The sequence below is a fragment of the Ambystoma mexicanum genome, chromosome 3q, assembly GCF_040938575.1.
Source record: "Ambystoma mexicanum isolate Mex_15411 chromosome 3q, UKY_AmexF1_1, whole genome shotgun sequence".
Classification (NCBI taxonomy): domain Eukaryota; kingdom Metazoa; phylum Chordata; class Amphibia; order Caudata; family Ambystomatidae; genus Ambystoma; species Ambystoma mexicanum.
This window is the reverse complement of record NC_090926.1, coordinates 688224697-688245843: the sequence shown is the minus strand read 5'-3', so window position 1 is coordinate 688245843 and position 21147 is coordinate 688224697. Positions and strand designations below refer to the sequence as shown.

At 49.7% G+C, this 21147-nt stretch overlaps 1 protein-coding gene across 6 annotated transcripts in view; it reads left to right on the top strand.

Moving 5' to 3' along the window:
- The window catches only part of NDEL1 (nudE neurodevelopment protein 1 like 1), a 356432-nt gene that overhangs the window by 125069 nt on the left and 210216 nt on the right, over window positions 1-21147 (top strand). For all 6 annotated transcript variants that reach the window (XM_069654597.1, XM_069654600.1, XM_069654599.1 and 3 more), the window contains one exon: window positions 19710-19846. In XM_069654597.1, the coding sequence (XP_069510698.1) occupies window positions 19710-19846 (137 nt within the window). The remainder of the gene's footprint in view (window positions 1-19709; window positions 19847-21147) is intronic.

Here is a 21147-nt window from a genome sequence, read left to right as displayed (position 1 = left end):
AGCCTCTTCAGAAGCTCCCCCAGACAAGGAGACTAAGAAGCTTTATACAATGGGCAGAAGAGTTGCAACCTCGCAGCATGTCAAGCTAGGATCGCCAACAATTCCACCCTGTTGGCCAGCTATGACTGCTATAAATGAGACAAGGTTACGGCTCTCGTCAACTCTGCTCCAGAGCCTTTAAAGTAAAGACTTGCCCTAATAGCAGCGGAAGGAAAAGCCACTGCCAGCAGCTTACTGAAGAACAACCTTGACGCTGCAGATAACGCGGGCTGTATTATTATGGAAGGAACCATTCTCAAGCGCCACGCTTGGCTGCGCCAATCGGGCTTCAAGCTTGAGACCCAGGCAATGTTACTCAACATGCCTGTGGAACCAATTGTACTATTCGGCAAAGCGGTGGAGGATGCTCTGAAATCAGCCAAGGAGGAATATGATACCCTCAAATCCCTTGGGCAAATTACCAATAAACAACCTGGCCAAAGGGGCGGAAACAACTTTTGCCACTTTCACGGCCAAAATTCACAACAAGGTTCTGGATATAGACAAAATCAAAATTCATCATGGAACAACCAGGGTCAAGCGTCCCAGGGTTATCCTAGAGGCTAGCGCAGATCCCGCGGCCGGGGGAGGTACTCCACTTCTCGAGGTGGAGGAACGCCTCCCAAACAATGACATCCCGCTACAGGTCCCCTCCCATGCCTCCCCAGTTGAGGGACGGATTTCAAACTTCACCCACGCATGGGAGGGAATAACCACAGGCAAGTGGCTGTTATCTACAGTAGCGGGAGGTTTTTTTGTGGAGCTCCTACAAAAATCATCAAACCACCCCCTGCACCAAAGGAAAACATCAAGGGAAGAACTCAACCGGATAGAAGTCAACGCGCTGCTACTCAAAGACGCCATTGAGATTGTGCTGTCCAATGAGGTAAACAAGGGTATTTATTCAACATGCTTCCTTGTGCCTAAAAAAATAAATCTAACCATGCACCCAGTATTCGACTTACACCCTGCAAACGCTTATGTAAAGCCACAAATGTTACGCATGACAACGAGGTAATTCCCTTGCTGAAAGGAGGGGATTACATGGCAACATTGGCTATGAAAGATGTCGATTTTCATATTTCAATGCTCCCAGCGCACAGAAAATTCTTGCAGTTCAAAGTAGCAAACCAGCACTACCAGTTCAAGGTGCTACCCTTCGGAATAGCTTTGGCCCCAAGGGTATTCACCAAGGTACTGACGATGGTGGCAGTGCACCTGCGCCTTGAAACACTTGAAACCCTTGTGTATAGGCGCGTTACAAATGCCATATCATATCACAAATGCCATATCATATCAGTGTACCCCTACCTGGACTACTGGCTGATCACAGGAGAAACTCCCCATCTTTGCAAACAAAACACGCAAAGAACCATAAATCTTCTTTCAATTGGGCTTCTCGATAAACGAGAAAGTCAAGTCTTGTACCGAACACAGCAAAACAGTTGCCTATGAGCTCTTTTGGATATAATAACGGGCTTAGCCTTTGAATCCATGGAAAGGGTGCAGAACATGCTTCGTCAAATACCCTAGTATCAAGCCGGTCTCCAGATAAGCGTACGCAAAGCAATTCATTTGCTAGGCATGATGGCATTGTGCATATACCTAGTCCCACACGCACGTTTGCGCATGCGACCAATGCAGGTGTGGTGGCCGAAACGGTGGTCTCAGGCAAGTGGTCAGTGGGACGATCTAGTGGTCGTTACGCCAACACTAGTTCAAAACCTACACTGGTGGTCAAGAGAAAGTCTGTTAAAGGGAAAAACCCTTCCACGATTCGGAAGCACAAGCGATTGTCACAAGACGTGTTACTCTCCGGGTGGGGGGCTCATTACCTTCACCATACAGCACATGGTCTGTGGATTCGCATCACGGCACAGAACCACATCAGCCTGCTGGAACTATTAGCAGTATTCAAAGCACTTCAAGCTTTTGAAGCGCAACTGACGAACCAGGCGGTTCAGATTCTAACGGACCACACAACTGCAATGTTATACTTCAACAAACAGGGGGGCACACACTCTCCAAGTTGGCACAGAAAATATGGAAATGGGTACTCGGACGGGGGATATCTCTATCCTCCAAACATGTTCCAGGGGTACTCGACACACTAGCAGACACTGAGCAGAGATCCCCTACCAGATGAACACGAGTGGCGACTAGACTCAAGCGTTGTAGACCACATCTTCTCTCAGTGGGGTTACCCCACAATAGACTTTCGCTACAGGAGAAAACGAGCAATGCCCAGACTTCGCGTCCAGGTTCCCCCAGCCAGACTCCAAGGGCAATGTCCCATGAATGAACTGGTCAGGGAAATTTGCTTACGCTTCTCCGACCCCTCCGCCCCCCCAGACTCCATTTATGAGCAGGATAGTGAACAAGATGCACCGAGAACGGATGACGCTCATCCTAGTTGCCCCAATGTGGGCGAGACAACCGTGGTATCCATATCTGCGCAAACTGGCGATTTGCGATCCCATCAAACTCCTGTGCCAAAACTACCTGTTAACCCAACACTGGGGTACAGTGCACCCACAACCTCACTCAATGAACTTGACAGCATGGCTCCTGAACTCCTAAAGTTCAGACATCTTAATTCACCACAGTGGTGTATGGCTATCCTCAAGGAGGCACGAAAACCAAACACTAGACACTGTTATTTCAACAAGTGGAAGAGATTTGTAATTTGGTGCCAGTTAAAACAAATAAACCCCATAGAATGTACTCATTCTAAACAATATGCTCCACTTGTTAGATTCAGGGTTAGTATTTAACTCTATAAAGGTCCACCTGGCGGTTTTATCAGCTTATACCACCTCTCAAAGTAAAGTATTGTGGTGGTAAATTCCAGTCATTAAGGCATTCATGGAGGGAGTAAAAAGACTCCACCCTCCAATTTCAAACCCACCGCCAGGATGGGCTCTCAATGTAGTGCTATCAAAGCTCATGGGGGGCCCGCATTCGAGCTTATGCATAAGTCAAGTCTTAAACACCTGACATTCAAGACTGCCTTTTTAGTGGCTATTATTTCCATAAGAAGTTAGTGAATTGCAAGCATTGTCAGTGCAGGACCCTTTCTTTATTATCCATAAAGATGAATTGGTTTTACATACTCATCCTAGGTTCTCCCCTAAATTAATTTCCAAATTCCACCTGAACCAATCTATTGAGCTTCCGGCTTTCTTTCAGAATCCAGCTCGCTCAGCTGAGGTAAATCTCCACACACTGGATGTGAGGAGGGCGGTCCTTTACTATGTAAACAAGACCGGGCCGGTTAATAAAACAGATCAACTGTTGATCTCTCTAGCATCACGCAGAGGAGACCGCATTTCCAAGAATGCCATCTCCAGATGGATAGTCAGATGTATACAATTATGCTATTCATTATCAAACAAAACACTGCCTTTTACACCAAGAGTTCACTCTACACGGAGCACAGTAGCTAGACAGCATTTGCAAAGCTGCTACATGGAGGTCAGTACACACTTTCGCTCAGCACTGCTGCATTGATACCCATTCCAAAGTAGATGCACAGGTGTCATGACCACTATTAAGGACCAAAAGTTGTGACACAAGCAAGCACCCACAACAGCCCTAAGGGCCAGGCTCCTATGCTGTAAGGAAGACACATAGCAGGTTTGCTTTCAATTATAAACATGGGAACTTTAAATCCAACATGGAGGCCACCGCATAGCTCAGTTCTTAAGAACCAAGCCATGCGGTCTAGTGCTTTAGGTGTGGCTGGGCCTGGAACTACTTTGCCTGGAACTACTTTACCTGGGCTATTTAAACCACATTCAAACACGCTTCACGTTATTCTGCATCTAGCAGCGTGACGCTCACCGTGTTCAGCTCCTGGTATTCAGCCGATCCCTGCAAGAACAAGATTACTCTGCCTTACCTGTGAGTACACAATCCAGCATCTCAACCATCCCTCGCTGGAAGACCGCAACCTGTGGAAATAAGAGAGGAAAAGCCTCAACATCACTCACCTGTGAGTACTAGCTTGAGGAATTCCTGCAATCTGCTGTCGCAGCCTCCGCTCGAACATCGCGACCTGAAATAACAAGAAAGGGAATAATATTAAAACGCACATGGTTTCAGAACATCGAATTTAATTATTCTTAACTGAATTCCATCGCGCTACATTGCGCTTCCATCCAGAACACCACAGCAGCATCCTGCAAGGGAAAGGGAGAAATATTCAGGTTCGCTTTCAACATTTAACAAACTTGCTGTGCTGTATGCATTACTTACCTTAACGGATGCCTGGGCCGAGGTTTCATCGTTCTCTCGTCCACTCGTAGCTCCACAGTGGCCTGTGAGGAGAAGAGAACACAGGTTAGCTTTAAATAGACAATAAAAGAACGCTGCGCTTCGTGCTTTCTCTTACCTAAAGCGTGCATGTCCACCTGGCACACCAGCACCAAAAGACTATCACACCTGTAAAGAAGGAAATAAAGACATTAATGAAACTTCTGCGAACCACCATATAAGAGCAGACAAAAGAGTGATAAAACATCAAACCTACCTGTCTACAGCAGACTTGGGGTCACAGCAAGCCTCGACCCGAAGGAAGGCGCACTGCACCAGGGAAGTAACTCGGTCGGAGCGCCTGCAACCGCTAAGCGCCCCTGCACAAGAAACGCAGGATGGATAGCTCACCATACTCGAAAATAAGGTGAGAAAAAGACTCGGTGGGAGGGGGATCGATCGATTTGATGGAGGTGGGAGATCCACCCACTAAAGACAGTTATTACAAATCCTCCCTCCTGTATTGCAGATTCATTATTTCTGGGCGTCATGGAGACATCTGAAACCGACCAATTAGCTCCCCTTTTGGGACAATTGCGCGCTGAGGTACATTCAGCCCGGCAAGAAACCAATGCTTTGAGAAGGGAATTGATAGTCATGAAAGACCGTACAGCTAGTACATTCACAGGCTGGGCAGGCTCCTTTGCCCGGGTTTGCCCCACAAGTTGCAACACCATCATCAGTCAACCCAGTACAGATAACGTTGCCGGGAGCAGTACCTCTGGCACCACCGGAGCGATTTAATGGAGACCCCAAAAAATAGGCAACATTCATGAACCAGTGGCGTCTTCATTTTCTTTGTAGACCTGGGGCCTTCCCAAACGACCAGTCAAGGGTGGCCTTCGTTTGAGTGGCAGTGCTGCGGACTGTTCGATACCTTAGTGAGTCAGGACAACCCATTACTGTAGGACTTCAAGAGTTTTCAACAGGAGATGGAAAAACTATTTGCTCGACACTTCCATGGGCAAGCTTTAGATAATGAACTCCTGTCCCTCCGTCAAGGAAATCAAGATTTGCTGACTTATATTGCCGCTTTTAATATACTTGTCGTTGAAGCAGGATGGCCTGAAGATAAAAGAACCACATTGTTTCACCGGGGCCTACGAGGAGACTTGAAGGATGTCCTTGCTCAAGTGGTAGACCCACCTAAAGACTTTGCAGAGTTTATTAATCTTGTGGTGCATTTAGATCATAGATTGCAGGATCGAAGAACAGATCGAAATAGATTTGAAAACCGGGCCGTGTACGTACACTCAAGACAGTGTTCAACGTTTACCAGACAATACTACAGAACCCATGCAGATCGGGGGAGTGCAACCCCCCTTTAACCAAGATTGAAAGAGACAAAAGAAGGCAGCTACAGTTATGCCTGTATTGCGGTAAATCAGTAGTAGGGTAGGGTAATCCATATCTACCAACTAAAGAACTGTAAGAGTTAGTCCTATCTGATATCATGATTCCCTGATTGAGGGCCATCCCGGAATTGCTAAGACTCTAGCCAAGGTTGAGCAAAATTATTGGTGGCCAATCTGGCGTAAAGACCTTGCTCAATTCATTCTATCTTATGGGGTATCCGCACAGAATAAATCTCAAAAGCAGAAACCAGCTGGCCTTCTACAACCACTGGATATTCCACCGGCTCCCTGGCATACTCTCTCCCTTGATTTTATTACAGACCTACCCCCCAGTCAAGGATTTGACACCATCCTAGTGGTGTTAGACCTGTTATCCAAAATGACATATTTCTTTCCGTTCAAAGGTCTTCCTAACGCTATCGGTTTGGCTAAGGTATTTCTTGAACAGATTATAAAATTGCATGGTTTCCCATCGATCCTGATCTCAGATCGAGGAAGTCAGTTTGTGTCTAATTTCTTGAAGAAATGTTGTACAATGACAAAAATAGACATTCGAGTATCTACTAGCCATCGCCCTCAAACAGATGGACAAACAGAAAACAAACCAGACATTAGAACAATAGCTAGGTTGCATGCTGCATCAAGTGGAAGAGAGTTGGAAGGAGTTATTATTGATAGTGGAATACGCATACAACAACTCAATACATACCAGCACAGGACAAAGCCCTTTCTACACAATATACAGACGACGCCCACGTACCTCTGAACTAGATTCCCCCACGGCCTTGGAAATGCCACCAGTCAAGACCTTGCACACAAGTATAACTCGGGCCTTAAAAAAGGCAACTGAACCATTGCAGCAAGCCAAAGAAAGACCAAAGACCGTTTCTGACCAACATCGAAGGAAAGCTCCTGATTACCAAGTTGGGGACGAAGTCTGGTTATCATCAAAACATGTGCCCATAAAAGGAACCCATACACCATCAAATCAGTGATTAATCCAGTGGCCGTCAAATTGGCCTTACCACCAAGTATGCAAATTCATCCTGTGTTCCATGTATCACTTATAAAACCTGTTCAGCCTGGGACCGAAGTCAAGACACCACTAAACCCAGAGCTGGTCGATGGAGAGCCTGAATTTGAAGTTAGACATCCTGGACTCCAAATGTACCCCAAATTATACTATTTAGTGAATTGGAAAGGGTACGTGCCTCAAGGCAGAACATGGGAACCAAGTGAACATATCCATGCATCGCGTTTGATTAAGCAATTTCACCATAATCACCCCACCAAACCAGGGCCGGACAGGAAGAATACCCTTGGAGGGGCCTTCGGGGTTTGGTGGGGTTGGAGTGCTGTCATGTCCACTTTTAAGGGCCACAAGTTGTGCCACAAGCAAGCATCCACAATAGCCCTATGGGGCCTTAAAACTTCTGCAAAAGGGCTCCTGGCGCCAGGCTCATGTGCTGTAAGGAAGACACACAGCAGGTTTGCTTACAATTATAAACATGGGAACTTTAAATCCAACATGGAGGCCACCGCATAGCTCAGTTCTTAAGAATCAAGCCATGCTGTCTAGTGCTTTAGGTGTGGCTAGGCCTGGAACTACTTTACCTGGGCTATTTAAACCACACCCAAACAGCAGAACACTCTTTGCGTTATTCTGCATCTAGCAGTGTGACGCTCACCGTGTTCAGCTCCTGGTCTTCAGCTGCTCCCTGCAGTCCTACAAGAACAAGATTGATCTGCCTTCCCTGTGAGTACACGATCCAGCATCTCAACCTCCCTCGCTGGAAGACTGCAACCTGTGGAAATAAGAAAGAAGAAAAGCATCAACATCACTCACCTGCGAGTACTAGCTTGAGGAATTCCTGCAATCCGCTGTCGGAGCCTCCGCTCGAACATCGCAACCTGAAATAACAAGAAAGGGAATAACATTAAAACACGCGTGGTTTCAGAACATCAAATTTCATTATTCTTACCTGAATTCCGTCGCGCTACGTTGCGCTTCCATCCAGAACACCACAGCAGCACCCTGCAAAGGAAAGGGAGAAATATTCAGGTTCGCTTTCAACATTTAACAAACGCGCTGCGCTCTATGCATTACTTGGATGCCTGGGCCTTCTCCTCACAGGCCACTCGTAGCTCCACAGTGGCCTGTGAGGAGAAGAGAACACAGGTTAACTTTAAATAGACAATAAAAGAAGGCCACGCTTCGTGCTTTCTCTTACCTAAAGCGTGCATCTCCACCCGGCACGCCAGCACCAAAAGACTTTCACACCTGTAAAGAAGGAAATAGACATTAATAAAACTTCTGCGAACCACCATATAAGAGCAGACAAAGACTGATAAAACATCAAACCTACCTGTCTACAGCAGACTTGGGTCGCAACAGGCCTGGACCAATGAAGTAACTTGGTCAGAGCGCCAGCAACCGCTAAGCGCCCTTGCACAAGCAACGCAGGATGGCTAGCTCACCATACTCGAAAATAAGATGAGAGACTCGGTGGGAGGGGGTAGGTTTGAGGGAGGTGGGAGATCCACCCACTAAAGAGTTATTACTCCCTCCTGCATTGCAGATTTATTATTTCCACGTTGGGAAACTACGTATCTAGGGTTCCAGACCTCAGGGCTTTCCAGACGCCCCCGGGGATATCGGGTGAGCGTAACACAGGTGGGACAAGCAATTCTAAAACATCTATTTTCTGCTGCTTCTTCTCACGGCCCACCACCTTCTTTTTTTTTTAAACTTCTTTTTATTATAAGCGTGGCAGCAAAACACAGGCGAACAGCGCCAGGCGAAACATTGTAAAAGAACAGTATACATAGCGTAGATATACAGAAGTTACTACACATATTGAACAGTCGAAGAGCAAAATGCAGTGAGATCGTGAAGAAGGGTATCAGGGAACTATGACTGAGCTAAGGACCCAAGCTGGCTAGGGGAAACCGGAGAGGAAGGGGAGGTCTGAGTCTCGACTAGGTCAGAGATATAAGAGCGGAATCGGAGCCAAATATTTCTCGGTCTGGAACGTGTGGGTTGTAGGTGGGACCAGGTTTCTTCCGTGTCAGAGGCCCACGTGACCGCTTTCAACCATTGGGCATGTGTAGGAGGGAAGGGGCGAAGCCAACAGAGCAGGATAGAGCGCACCGCGAGGAGGAGGCAAAGACCAGCTAATTTCTTGGAGTCTCGGGGGAGGCCTGGGAGATCGTGAAAGAGGCATACCAGCGGGGAGAGAGCAATGGGGTGGTCTGTCACAGTGGACACAGTCGAGCAGACGGCCTCCCAGAACTGGGCCAGGCGAGGGCAGGACCAGATCATGTGGATATAGTCAGCCCCATCCCGACCGCATCTGGGGCAGCTGGTAGGATAGTCGGCCGACATACGATGTAGTCTGATCGGGGTATGGTGGAATCTGTGAAGAACTTTGAATTGAATAAGTTTGAACCGAGAATTGAAAGAGACCCGCTGCGTGCGGTCGCATAGATGGGTCCAACGATCCTCGGACATCTCCACACCAAGGTCCGCCTCCCAGGCGAGTTTCAGTTTGGTAAAGTCTGGGACCGATCTGGACTGCAGCATGGTGTATAGCCTAGAGATCTTGCCCCTCCTAGGGGTGGGAGAAGTGAGCTCCTCAATTGCGGGGTCATCAGGCGGTAATGCAGGGAATGTTTGGTAATGTCGTTTAAGGGTCTTTCGAAGGGATGCGTATTGGAGCCATACACTCCGGTCCCTTCTCAGGGATAAGGGGAGGTCAGGCCACTCGACAAATATACCCTGGTCGAACACGTCGCGTAGCAGCTCGAAGCCCAAGTCCGCCCATCGGCGCACCGCTACCAATGGGACCCGCGGGACCCCGGGGAGAAAATTCCAAAGTGGAAGATTGCCATGGAAGGCATAGGCGGTCCCCAACAGACTCCACGTTTTTGCTAGTGCAACGGCTGTGCAGGCAACCGGGTTCTGCGAGTTCCGAGTCAAGGGGGCGGGTTGTAGCACCAGGGAGCGGATGTCTCGATCAGCTACTGCGAGCCTCTCAAGTCGGACATGCGGGGCTGGATCCGCGGTATCAAACCAATAGGAGGTATATTGGATTTGTGACGCCATCCAGTATTTAAGAAAGTTAGGGGCACCGAAGCCCCCGTAAGACATGGGGGTGGAGAGGGTCCCGATTTTAAGACGAACCGCACCCGAGTGCCAGAGAAAAGAGTTCACGGTGCGGTCCGATTCGCGGAAAAAGCCCGCCCCCGGCCATAAGGGAACATTAGCGAACCTATAGAGCAGCTGGGGTAATACCACCATCTTCAACAGGCCAATTCTGCCAGCCAGAGATATTGGGAGCTTGTCCCAGACCTAAGTCTTGGCTGTCAAGTGCGTAAGATATTTCTGGTAGTTTTCGTGGAATGTCCGCTCATATTGGCGAGTCACCACCGTCCCAAGGTAAATAAGTATGTCTTGAGCCCATGTGAAACCAAAGGTATCAGGGAGGTGAGAGGTGCATTCCGTCAGCGGAAAGAAGGTAGATTTCGAACAGTTCACTTTAAGGCCAGAGATCTGGCCGAAACGGCTAATGTCTGCAAGTACAGGGGGTAAGTTGGCCGAGGGAGAGCGCACAAATAGCAGCGCGTCATCTGCATAGAGGGACACTATATCTGTGTGTCCTGCGGAGCGGAGACCCTTGTCTGCATGGCGTTGGCGGAGCATGTCGGCAAACGGCTCGATTGCTATCGCAAAGACCAGGGGAGAGAAGGGACATCCCTGTCTCGTTCCCCTGGCGATCTTGAAAAGGGGAGAATAGCGGTCCCCCGTACTGACCCTGGCAACCGGTTCAGAGTAAAGCAGTCTGATCCAGGAGATAAAAGAGGGGCCGAATTTACAGCTCTCAAGGACTCGCCATAAATACTTCCATGAGACCGAGTCGAATGCCTTTTGCATGTCAAGGGCAACAGCCACAGCGTGTGTGTCGGGGCTGATTCTATCAATGTTGAATAGCCGCCTCAAGTTCAGAGAAGTGGAGCGACCTGGGATAAAACCGGCCTGGTCTGGATGGACTATAGATGGCAGAAGGGGAGCCAGCCGGAGAGCCAGAGCCTTGGCAAATATTTTGACATCGCAGTTTATGAGAGACAATGGGCGATACGAGCCGCACTGTGAAGGGGGTTTGCCGGGCTTAAGTAGCACTGCGATCGTGGCTTCACGGAGAGAAGGAGGAAGCACCCCAGCCTCAACAGACTCCTCCCAGAGAGCCAGCAAATGAGGGAGCAGTTGTGACTTGAAGCGTTTATAGAACTCGACTGGGATACCGTCCGAGCCAGGTGTGCGGCCCGAGGATAGGGAGTCAATTGCGGTCGAGAGCTCCTCCCGTGTGAGTGGGGAGTCAAGGGAGCCCGCGGCCTCCGGGGACAGAGTAGATAGAGGGAGGGTATCGAGAAAGGAGTCAATCTCCGCCAACGAGACCTCATCGGCATTGGAATACAAGGATTCGTAGAAGGTGAAGAATTCCCTATTGATCTCTTGTGAAGAGACCGCCATGGAACCATCAGATCTCTCAACCCCGAGAATGTGCGGGGGCCCCGTCTCATGCCGGATCAACCTAGCTAGGAAGCGGCCGGGGCGTTCCCCCCTCTCCGTACCTCCTAGCCACACCAGGGTTATCGAGGAACCTCTGCTCGCGGTCCGCAAGAGAACGGAAGTTATCCAGTTCCTCCCCAATATTAGCGAGGTTACCTGGAGTAGAGTGTAGTGAGCATGTGGCTTCCAGAGATGAAAGTCTAGATTCGCTGGCGGCGAGGTCCCTGCGGATTGACTTAAGGGCCCAGCTTTCCTTAGACAGCGCAATCCCTCTAGTGTAAGCCTTGAATGATTCCCATAAGGTGGCGTGGGACGTTACCGAGCCCGTATTGGTCTCGAAATACTCCTCAATCGACAGTTCAAGTTCGGAGCAAAACTCTGGGTCCAGCAGGGAAAGGGGTTTCAATTTCCAGTGTCGAGAGCGGGCGGGATCGGGGCCCCAGTCTACTGTAATGGTGACAGGAGAGTGGTCAGAGAGGGTTCTCGGAAGGATCATTAGTTGTGTTACATTCTTGACTAGTATGTTAGAGATCACCCACCTATCAATACGAGAATAGGAGTCGTGAACCGAGGAGTAAAAGGAGTAGATGCGGGAGTCCGGGTAGAAGAACCTCCACGCGTCCACCATGGCCAGGCGGGGAAGGGAGGAAAGTGCCGCATAAGCCGCCCTGGAGAGGTGACGGGGCCTGGAGCCCGATCTATCTAGGGCTATATCGAAGATCGTGTTAAAGTCCCCTCCCCAGAGGATTGGAACAAGGGGGAAGCCATCGAGAAGGGAGGTGACCTGCACGTAAAATTCCGGGTCATCAAGGTTAGGGCCATAGATATTCAGGAGGATCACTTCCTTATGGTGCAGCATGGCGTGAAGAAGTACATATCTACCCTGGGGGTCAATTTTCGAGGAGATGAGGGAAAAGTGGAGGCTCCTGTGAATGAGGGTCATGACTCCTCGGCTCTGGGAAGAATAATCAGTGAAAAACCGGTGAGGACCCCAGGACTTGGCAAAGCGCATGCAGTGTATAGAACGAGCATGAGTCTCCTGAAGGAAGAGAATCTTGGATCGGTGGCGCTCGGCCTGCAGCTGGAGCTGTCTCATCTTCCTATAGTTCCCCAGACCTCGCACATTCCAGCTCATAAAGGTCAGGGCACTCTCAGTCACAGCATGGCGGTATTAGGAATAAAGCAGAATGTCGGGGACCGAGAGGTCAAATTAACAGTTCCACGGGAGCATATCCCAAATGCCTCAGCACAGTTCGCCTTCGCTGCCATCGCCACTTTTCCAATAACAAAAACCCAAACAACCCCAACATAGCCCACCCCCACCCACACCCCCCTCCCAATCAGAGGGATGACCAGCCCATCCCTTAGTAAACAAAACCAAAACAGAGGCATCGTCGCCTGGGGGTCTGAAGGCCCGACTGGCCGTAACGCTCCGGGTTGCAGCAGAGCAAATAGTGCATGGGAAGCCCGTGACGGACGAGAAATGCAGATTAGACAAAGTTCTCGCCAAGGGAACAGCGGGCGAGCACCAAGGTCGAGCTGAACAAGCAGGTTGCGGGAAAAAGGATTGACATGGTCCCAGTTCCGGGGGGGCGAGAGGACCCATACGCCTCCCATCGGGGACCAAGGATCACCGCTGTGCCGAGATCAGGGGAAGGGGATCAGCCAGGGAAGTGTTCATCGATGAATTTGGAGGCCTCTTCCGGAATCGTGAAGAACAACACCTGATTGGAGTACTCTATACGAAGCTTGGCAGGATAAAGCATAGCATATTTTATGGAGTGGTCTCGCAACCTGCGTTTCACCGCCTGGAAGGTTTTGCGTTCCCGCTGGACCGCAGTCGAGAAGTCGGGATAGAGGTGGATCCTCGCGCCGCCCAGGAGTAGCTCACCCTTGAGTCTCGCAGCCCTGAGGAGGGCGTCGCGGTCGCGGTAGTTTAGTACGCGGGCTATGATGGGTCGAGGAGGGGCACCAGGTCTTGGTTTCGCCACCAGGGCGCGATGGGCCCGTTCAATTGCGAAGTGTGGAGAGAGCTCAGGTTCGTCAAGCAGCGACAGAAGTGTGCGTTGAACAAAGTCTTCCATTGGCTCATGGATTTCATCCTCAGGGACCCCGATGATGCGGAGGTTATTGCGCCTCGAGCGGGATTCCAAATCCTCGTTTTTCTTTTCCACCTCCGTGACTCGGCTGGAGAGAGCAACGACCTCGGCGCGAAGGGCCCCCAGCGCATCCTCCGCAGAGCCCACCCGTGTCTCGACCTCCAATACACGTCCGTCTGTCCTCTCAATGTGGGCCTTAATAGAGGATATGGTGCCGGTCATGTCGTCAAGTTTGGAGTGGAGAGCGGTGAACCCCTCACGCATAAGATCAATCATATTTCGGGAGTCCGGGGATGTGTCGAGGGGGGCATCGGAGGCCGACTCGGAGGCTTCCTCAGGTGGCCTCGCCGCAGCTCTCGCAAACATATTGATGGAGCTCTGTTTCCTTGCACCTCCCCTGGTCATCCTGGCTTATGGGTATATCAGGTAGAGAGAAGAGGAAGAGATGAGAGCTAGAAATTAGTGCCAAGGAGCGTCCTCCGGGATATAGGGGCCAATGCGTGTCCCGGGGTGATGTAGGCACAGAGCAGCAAGCGAGCACACCCCGAGTCCGGAGTAGAGGTTGTGGCCCCTCTAGGGCAGGAGAGTAGATGTCGCCGTGATAGGCCCAGGCGCGCACCGGCGAAGCGGCGCACAGTGGCCGGAGCGCGGTTCAGGGAGTCCAGTGGAGGCAGCTACAAGGTATGTTCGCCAGCGCCTCAGCCCCAGGGCGCGTGCAGCCCAGGGGGAGATGGAGCACAGTCCAGCGGGTCACAGTGGCTGGGTAGACGCAGCAGGAGTTAGCGGCGTAGAGAGAGAGGCAGGGGGGCGGGAGGGGACAGCAGCGCCGGCACCAGGGAGGCACCCGCAGGGTATGGTAGGTGCGGGCGGACCCGCCAGAGTCACAGCAGTCAGGCGCAGTCCCCTCCCCGCGCTCCCCCTACGTCTAAGCCGCCACGAAGTTGAAGTGGCCCCTCGGGGCCCGGACCAATGGCACGGGGCTGGTCGGCTCCCGCGCCAGTCAGGAGAGGAGGCAGTCGGTCCAAGAGGTCGCGGCTGATCGGTCCACAGGATCGAGGAGAGGCCCGGCCGGCCACAGCAATCCGGCGCCCCTCGCCGGGCGGGTGCCCCTCCCCCAAGCGGCCCGCAGCGCCGCGGCCTCAGGTCGGAAGAGGGCCGACGCTGTCGGAGCCGCGGGTCGGGGAGGGCGGAAGGCTGCAGCCGCAGGGCAGGAAAGAGGGCGCAGCCCCGTCCATGGGGCACGCAGCGGCTCCAAACCGCGTCCGGTCGCGGTAGTAGTGCTCCCGAAGGATCGGGTGTAGGAGGCAGGTCCGCAGATGGCGTCGGGCAGAGAAGAGCAGGATCGAACGCTCTGCTGGCCCGGAGCACGGCGTTTAGGCGGCCATCTTGATTGCCGCGCAACAGCGCCCCCGGCCCACCACCTTCTAACACTGCTCGCATAATCTATGCATAGCATGTAATCTAAGCATTTCCACAAGCTTCAGAAGGGATACATTACTCACCGTAATCGTATTTCTGATGCTTGTATCTGCTTAGATTCACATGCGCCCAGCATTCCTCCCCTGTGAGAAGGTGCATAGATGTTATATATGAGCTTTATTATCTGCTTGGATTTACCGTACTTGCTCTACACTTCATGCAACCTCATGTCGGAACAAAACAATCTGAGGGACCTCGACGCATGAAGGACCATGGGTATATGTTACGCTCACCTGGTTCTCACAGGGGCGTCGATCGGACCCGGACAGCTGCGGTCTCCACCAACGTGATGCGTAGTGCCGAGATGACTGTTTGGACTGGCCCGCCTAATCTCGTCTGCTTGATCCGTAGAAGTATTCTCCTGCAAGTGGATTAAGGGATTTAGCCATCCGTGGATATGAGTGATCGCTCCCTCCCACTGTTCTCGTTCTCCCTTCTTGTCACCTCCGCTATCCTCTTTTAGGAACCTCACCTTATGTATTTAAATGATGAGCTCTCCATCCTGCGTGGATTGCAGGGGCGTGTTGATGCCAGTTACTTCACTGGTTTGAAGGCATGAGAGAGTTCCGGAAAGTATTGACTCTGAGGTTTCCTGGCAAAGTTCGGTAAGTATCAAGTTCATAGAGTTCAATATGTCCGATGATTCACTCTTGTCCCCCCTTCCTTCCTTGTCTTGCAACTAAGATTGTGTGAAGATTCCCCTCCTGGCAGTTGGTGGCGCTCAGGTAAGAGTCAGTATTACCCGACGCCGTCCGGTAAATGTTGCCAGTGTTTAACGTGTTTTCTCTCCCTTTGCAGGTGCGGCACATGAAGATGTGGAGAGTTCTAGAATAATGCCTCCGGTGGTAATCCGGTAAATCTATGATAAGTGTTTTATTTGTTGGTTTTCTCGGCTCACCTTGTTTTCTTTTGTCCCTCAGGTGCCGGAGTTCGGCGAAGAAATGATGGAGGCAGCGCCGAATCGAAAGATGCTGCAAGGACTGGTGAGTATGGCGCAGCGCTGTAGCTGGAGATGCGGCGCGTACAGAAATGATGTTCCTTCCAGGCCCCCAAGAAAGGCGCAACTGCCACTAATCCTCCCAGACACCCCAACAAGAGGACTCACGCAGACAGGATGAACTCCAACAAGGTGACAATACTGTCCTGGAACGTCAACGGCCTCGGCTCCAGCATAAAGCGGAGACTGGTGCTCCAGTACCCAAACCGACACTCGCCGGACATTGCCCTCTTAAATGAAACACACTTGATAGTCACAAACACCAACTTTTTCAAAAGATCCAACTACTCGAATGTTTACCATGCCGGATTCACGAAAGGTGCTAGGGGCACGATGATACTCGTTCATAAGAGAGTCCCTCTCCAGGTGACGAAGATCAGAGCGGACCCCCGGGGCCGCTATGTACTGTTGCTAGCGGACATCTGGGGCGAGAGAACTACAGAGCTTGCTCCTGGAAGAAGAGGCTGATACATGGGTGCTTTGAGGGGACTTTAATGAAGTCATGAACATCGCAGTCGATCGAACCCATAGGAGACCTGGAACACGCCCCACCTCCACACCGCTCGCCGCGTTCACCAAGGCCGTGGGATTGGCGGACACATGGCACTGACTCCATGGAGACGAGGCAGGGTTCTCCTTCTATTCGGGTGTCCACAAATCGTTCTCCAGGATTGATTACGTCTTCATCCCCCGCAATATGACACACAGGCTTCTCAACGCTGAATTCCTCGCGAGAGGAATTTCGGACCACTTCCCGCTCCTTCTTACTGTAAAAACTCCTGTCGCCACCCGGATTGGAACTGGCACCTCAACGCATACCATCTCCATCTTCCTGAAATAGCGGAGGACTGGCCCTCCTGGCGGTGGACTTTGAAAAGGCATTTTAGTCTGTGGGGTGGGATGCCCTGTGGGAGATCATGGCTAGGATGAATCTGGGGCAGACATTTATATCATGGGTAAAACTCCTATATGCATCGCTGGAGGCCACGGTGAGGGTGAACGGAAGGTCCTCCAAAACATTTCCCTTGGGTCGGGGCACGAGATGGGGATGCCCACTTTACCCACTCCTCTTTCTCCTGGCCATCGAACCATTAGCGATTGAGCTTAGAGCTAATACCACCTGGACCGGTTTCGTTTGGCCAGGTGGGGGTGAAGACCGCCTTTCGCTCTATGCGGATGACCTCTGCCTATACCTCAGTAACCGAGCATATCGTGCCCGGCTGTCTCCCTCATTCTCAGGGAATATCAGTACTTTGCGGGCTTAAAGGTTGATGATGCCAAGACCATATTCTTCCCGATTCAGGGTGGTGAGTCGGCGATCCCGGAGACCTGCCCATACCATGGCTCTATCGGGGATTTTAAATACCTGGGTAATACCGCTTGACCCGACGCTTGATGGGTTCCTCCGACTTAACCTACAACCTGTAATTGAGCGGTTCAACAGACACCCCCCATTGGCAATCATTTCCCCTACCGCTAATGGGCCGAGCCGCGCTATTCAAAATGATGACCCTCCCCAGACTGTTGTACGTTCTCCAGAATGCCCCACACCCCATCCCCCGTGAAACCTTTGCACTCATCGACAATAACCTGCGCACACTGCTATGGGGTGGGAAACAATCCAGGATCGCCCTTGATATGCTCTAGAGAGGGGGGGCATCGGTTTTTCCCTGCATACGCACCTATTACCTGGCCAAACAGATAGGAGTAGTGAATGACTGGATGCACACGGACACCACACTACCACACACCCGTATAGAACTGGAGACCATGGCCCTGCTAACACCGCTGCAAATCCTCTATGCCACCCACGATCAACTCCCGGTGCTGCCCAAAATGACCCACCACATCCGTCGTGCCTGGCGGGACGCACACAAACTAATCGGCTGGAAAGGACAGCCAACACTGACACAACCCATATGGCACAATGCGCTCCTCCCGGAACTAGTGAAAATGGGCTCCTTTGGCCACTGGCAAGCAAAAGGAATACACACACTAGCACAGGTGATACAAGGGGTCGCCTCCTGAGTTTTGAGACCATGCAAGACCAATTCGACCTGGCATCCATGGACCGGTTTCGGCATGCGCAACTATCCCATGCCATCCACACCCAATTCCCTGACACGACGATCATACACCCCCTGTTCTCTCATTGAGACAAATATTCTCCCGCAGCGCATCTCTTCTAAGGTCACCTCCACTCTCTATCAGGCCCTTAACTCGTTTGGGGCTGCACAGCTCGATGGGCTCAAGGCAAAGTGGGAAAGGGATGTGGGTCCCCTGGAACCTGAAGATTGGGTGGAGGCGTTAATGTCCCCCAGAGAAATTGGTATAGAATCTAAGCTTAGACTAATACAGCTGAGGATCCTTCATCGCTCATACCACTCACGCACCGAAATGGCCAGATGGGGTGGAATAGAAGACGGGACATGTGTTCGATCCAAAAAAGAACCCGCCACCTTCTACCATATGATATGGGACTGCCAGGTGATACAGGCCTTCTGGGTGGACTGTGTTAACACAATCTCAGCCGCTCTGGCGACACCAATCCCTACGGATCCCAAAATGGTACTCCTGGGCATCTGGGGTGAAGTAGACTTGTCTAAATACGAGAAAATGTTTTTAACAATTGCGCTGGGGGCAGGCAAAAGACTTATTACGGCCAATTGGGGATCAGCCGACCCACTGTGCCTGAACCGTTGGAGTAATGAGCTGGACAGGTGTGCAGCCTCAGAGCGCCGGATCTATAACGCACGGGGCTGTCCCCGTAAATTTGAAAAAATATGGGGTAAATGGCTCGACGCAGCGGAGACCTGCGGCTGGGGGTGCATCAGCAGCACGGTTAGCATTGTTTGCCTGCATTGGCCTATTGATTTCTTACGGTCCTCGTCCACGTGGGCCCATGCGAGCTGTTATTATTGCCAAATTGCTTTCGTCATATGTATGCCGCTGATTCATGTCTCATTTATGTTCATTTCTTTGTTATGTTGTTTAAAATAAAGTTATAAAAAAAAATGGAGCTGAAAAAGCTTGGCAATAGCAATCCATCATGGGAGATATGATTATTTTGTTGGCTACACGGGCACCCTGCCCTGTGCCAAATAAAAAAACACACTGGACTGATTTGTCCCAAAACAAGACAGAATTTCTTTGTAGCAATTTTATGCACTTCTTATTCAGCTCAAATCCAGCAATTTGAGCTCTGCGAGCGAGCAAAAGCTTGGCATTTTCCCTATTCGAAAAAGAATGGAAAAGTGAAAAACGCACCCTTTTTTGACCCTTTATATCCCTTGAACCGGAACACTGATTTGCACTAAATGTTAGTCCTGTGGGGCCCAGGCCCTAGTATAGGCATCTCATATGCTGTGCTGATCTGTCCTACAGCTCAAGTTATTAACCATAGAATCTTCGCTTATCCTCTGGATGATAGGATTATCCTTCACTATAAAGCTATCTGCGTCCTATAATACATGTACACGGTATTACTGGAGCAGTACTTTTTTAGAATGGTTTGACTTGAAAGCGGATGGCAGTGGTGTGAGTTTGTAGCGGGTTGAGTACAATGATATGAATACCTGTTCTTTGAATGGACAAATATGATATGCTGCAAATACCCTGGCATTTTTTGCAGGTGCCGAACAAATGCATGTACATAATCCTTGCTTACATGAATTCAAAACTATTGTTTTTTTTTTTTTTTTTAATATAGTTTGTGTCCTGTGGTTTCGAAAACAGAAAGCTGTTACATTTCTTCTGCTGGGAATGTACAGTACATTCTTGTTTTCTTTTCCCCCTAGGTTTGGATAACATTTCCCCTGCATATAAAACTTACATTTTCCATTTTTGTTTATGTCTAGGGCAACAATAGTTTCGTTAGAGGATTTCGAACAAAGGCTAAATCAGGCCATTGAGCGGAATGCTTTTTTAGAGAGCGAGCTGGATGAAAAGGAGTCCCTGCTGGTTTCTGTGCAACGATTGAAGGATGAAGCGAGAGGTATGATTGTAATGCATCTTTTCTTTACCTAAGCATATTTGTTTCTTTCTAATCTATTCATATCATGGATTTTAATTTCAAAATTGTATTTTGTCCTGAATGCTACAATTTTGGAAGTGTCCAATACATCTGTGAACGTGTTATTCCCTGCTCCACGGTGGTTTTCATAGTGTCTGATCGATTTCTCCCAGGTCAAAATGTGACTTTTAACCTGTAGGTGTACATTTAGGTTTAGGTGCTCTTTGTTAGGACGTTTGTCTTTGTGGAAGTGGTGAGATTTGCTATTCTAATAGTTTGTTGTGTAATAATGTCAGAGTAGAAAGCTTAAATGTAAGTAACTTCAAATCCTTATTTCCTTTTCTACATGTCTCTCCTCCTGCTTATTTACCTCACTGATAATGATTTTAATGCAGAGAGAGGGCATGGGGAAAGGGAAACCTTTTATATGGCTGAATATAATGCTATTAGCTATGTGCTAGGTAAGAATTGGTGTAGTAACACAGTGAGACAACACAATCTGCTTGGCATTATGTAACCCACCTTTTGGTATAGGTCTATATTACACAAGTTGGTAGTGTGAGTGAGTAGTGGGACTGAGCAGCCAGGCCTATCTCAAGAGGGGTAAATGTGAGCTGTAGCAATGAAATTCTCAAATACAAGTAACACACTCAAGGTTTAGCATCATTTTTTAAATAAGCTTTATTTAAAAAGGGCAAGATATGTAACAATCAAATATTCTTTAAAATACTTTCCCAAAATCAGCACAAGTTAGTGGATACTCTTTGGGTATGCTTTTTACACACTTATATCACTAGTTACACTTTCCAGATTCTGAGGTTGCAGAAAGGAAAGGTTAAAGGAAGGAAAAAGGTTAAACAGGTTCTCTGGGCATGTGAGTATATTTTCATCTTCCAATTAAGTCGAGACAAGCCTTTCCCAGCAATAACCGTCTAAAACAAGTTACCACCTACGAGGGACAGAAATATCAGTCAGTGGACTAGAGTCTGCAGGGAGCCAGGAAAGCCAGTCAATAGGAGCTCAGTCTATGGAGCTGAGGCATTTCTTATTTGTATTTATTTATAATGTGCTCCTCAACTGAGGGTACCTGGGCGCAACAAGAATATACGTTTGTATGCGGTACAGTATGTTACAGGTGAAATATGTTTTTCAAGTACTATAAATATTCTTCTAAGTGTTGTGATACTGAACAATAGAGAGACAGGTTCTGGCAAGGGCATTATACAAAAGGTACCTCAAGAAGTAACATAACGCATGGTGATTTTCAGATGTCATTAAAGACT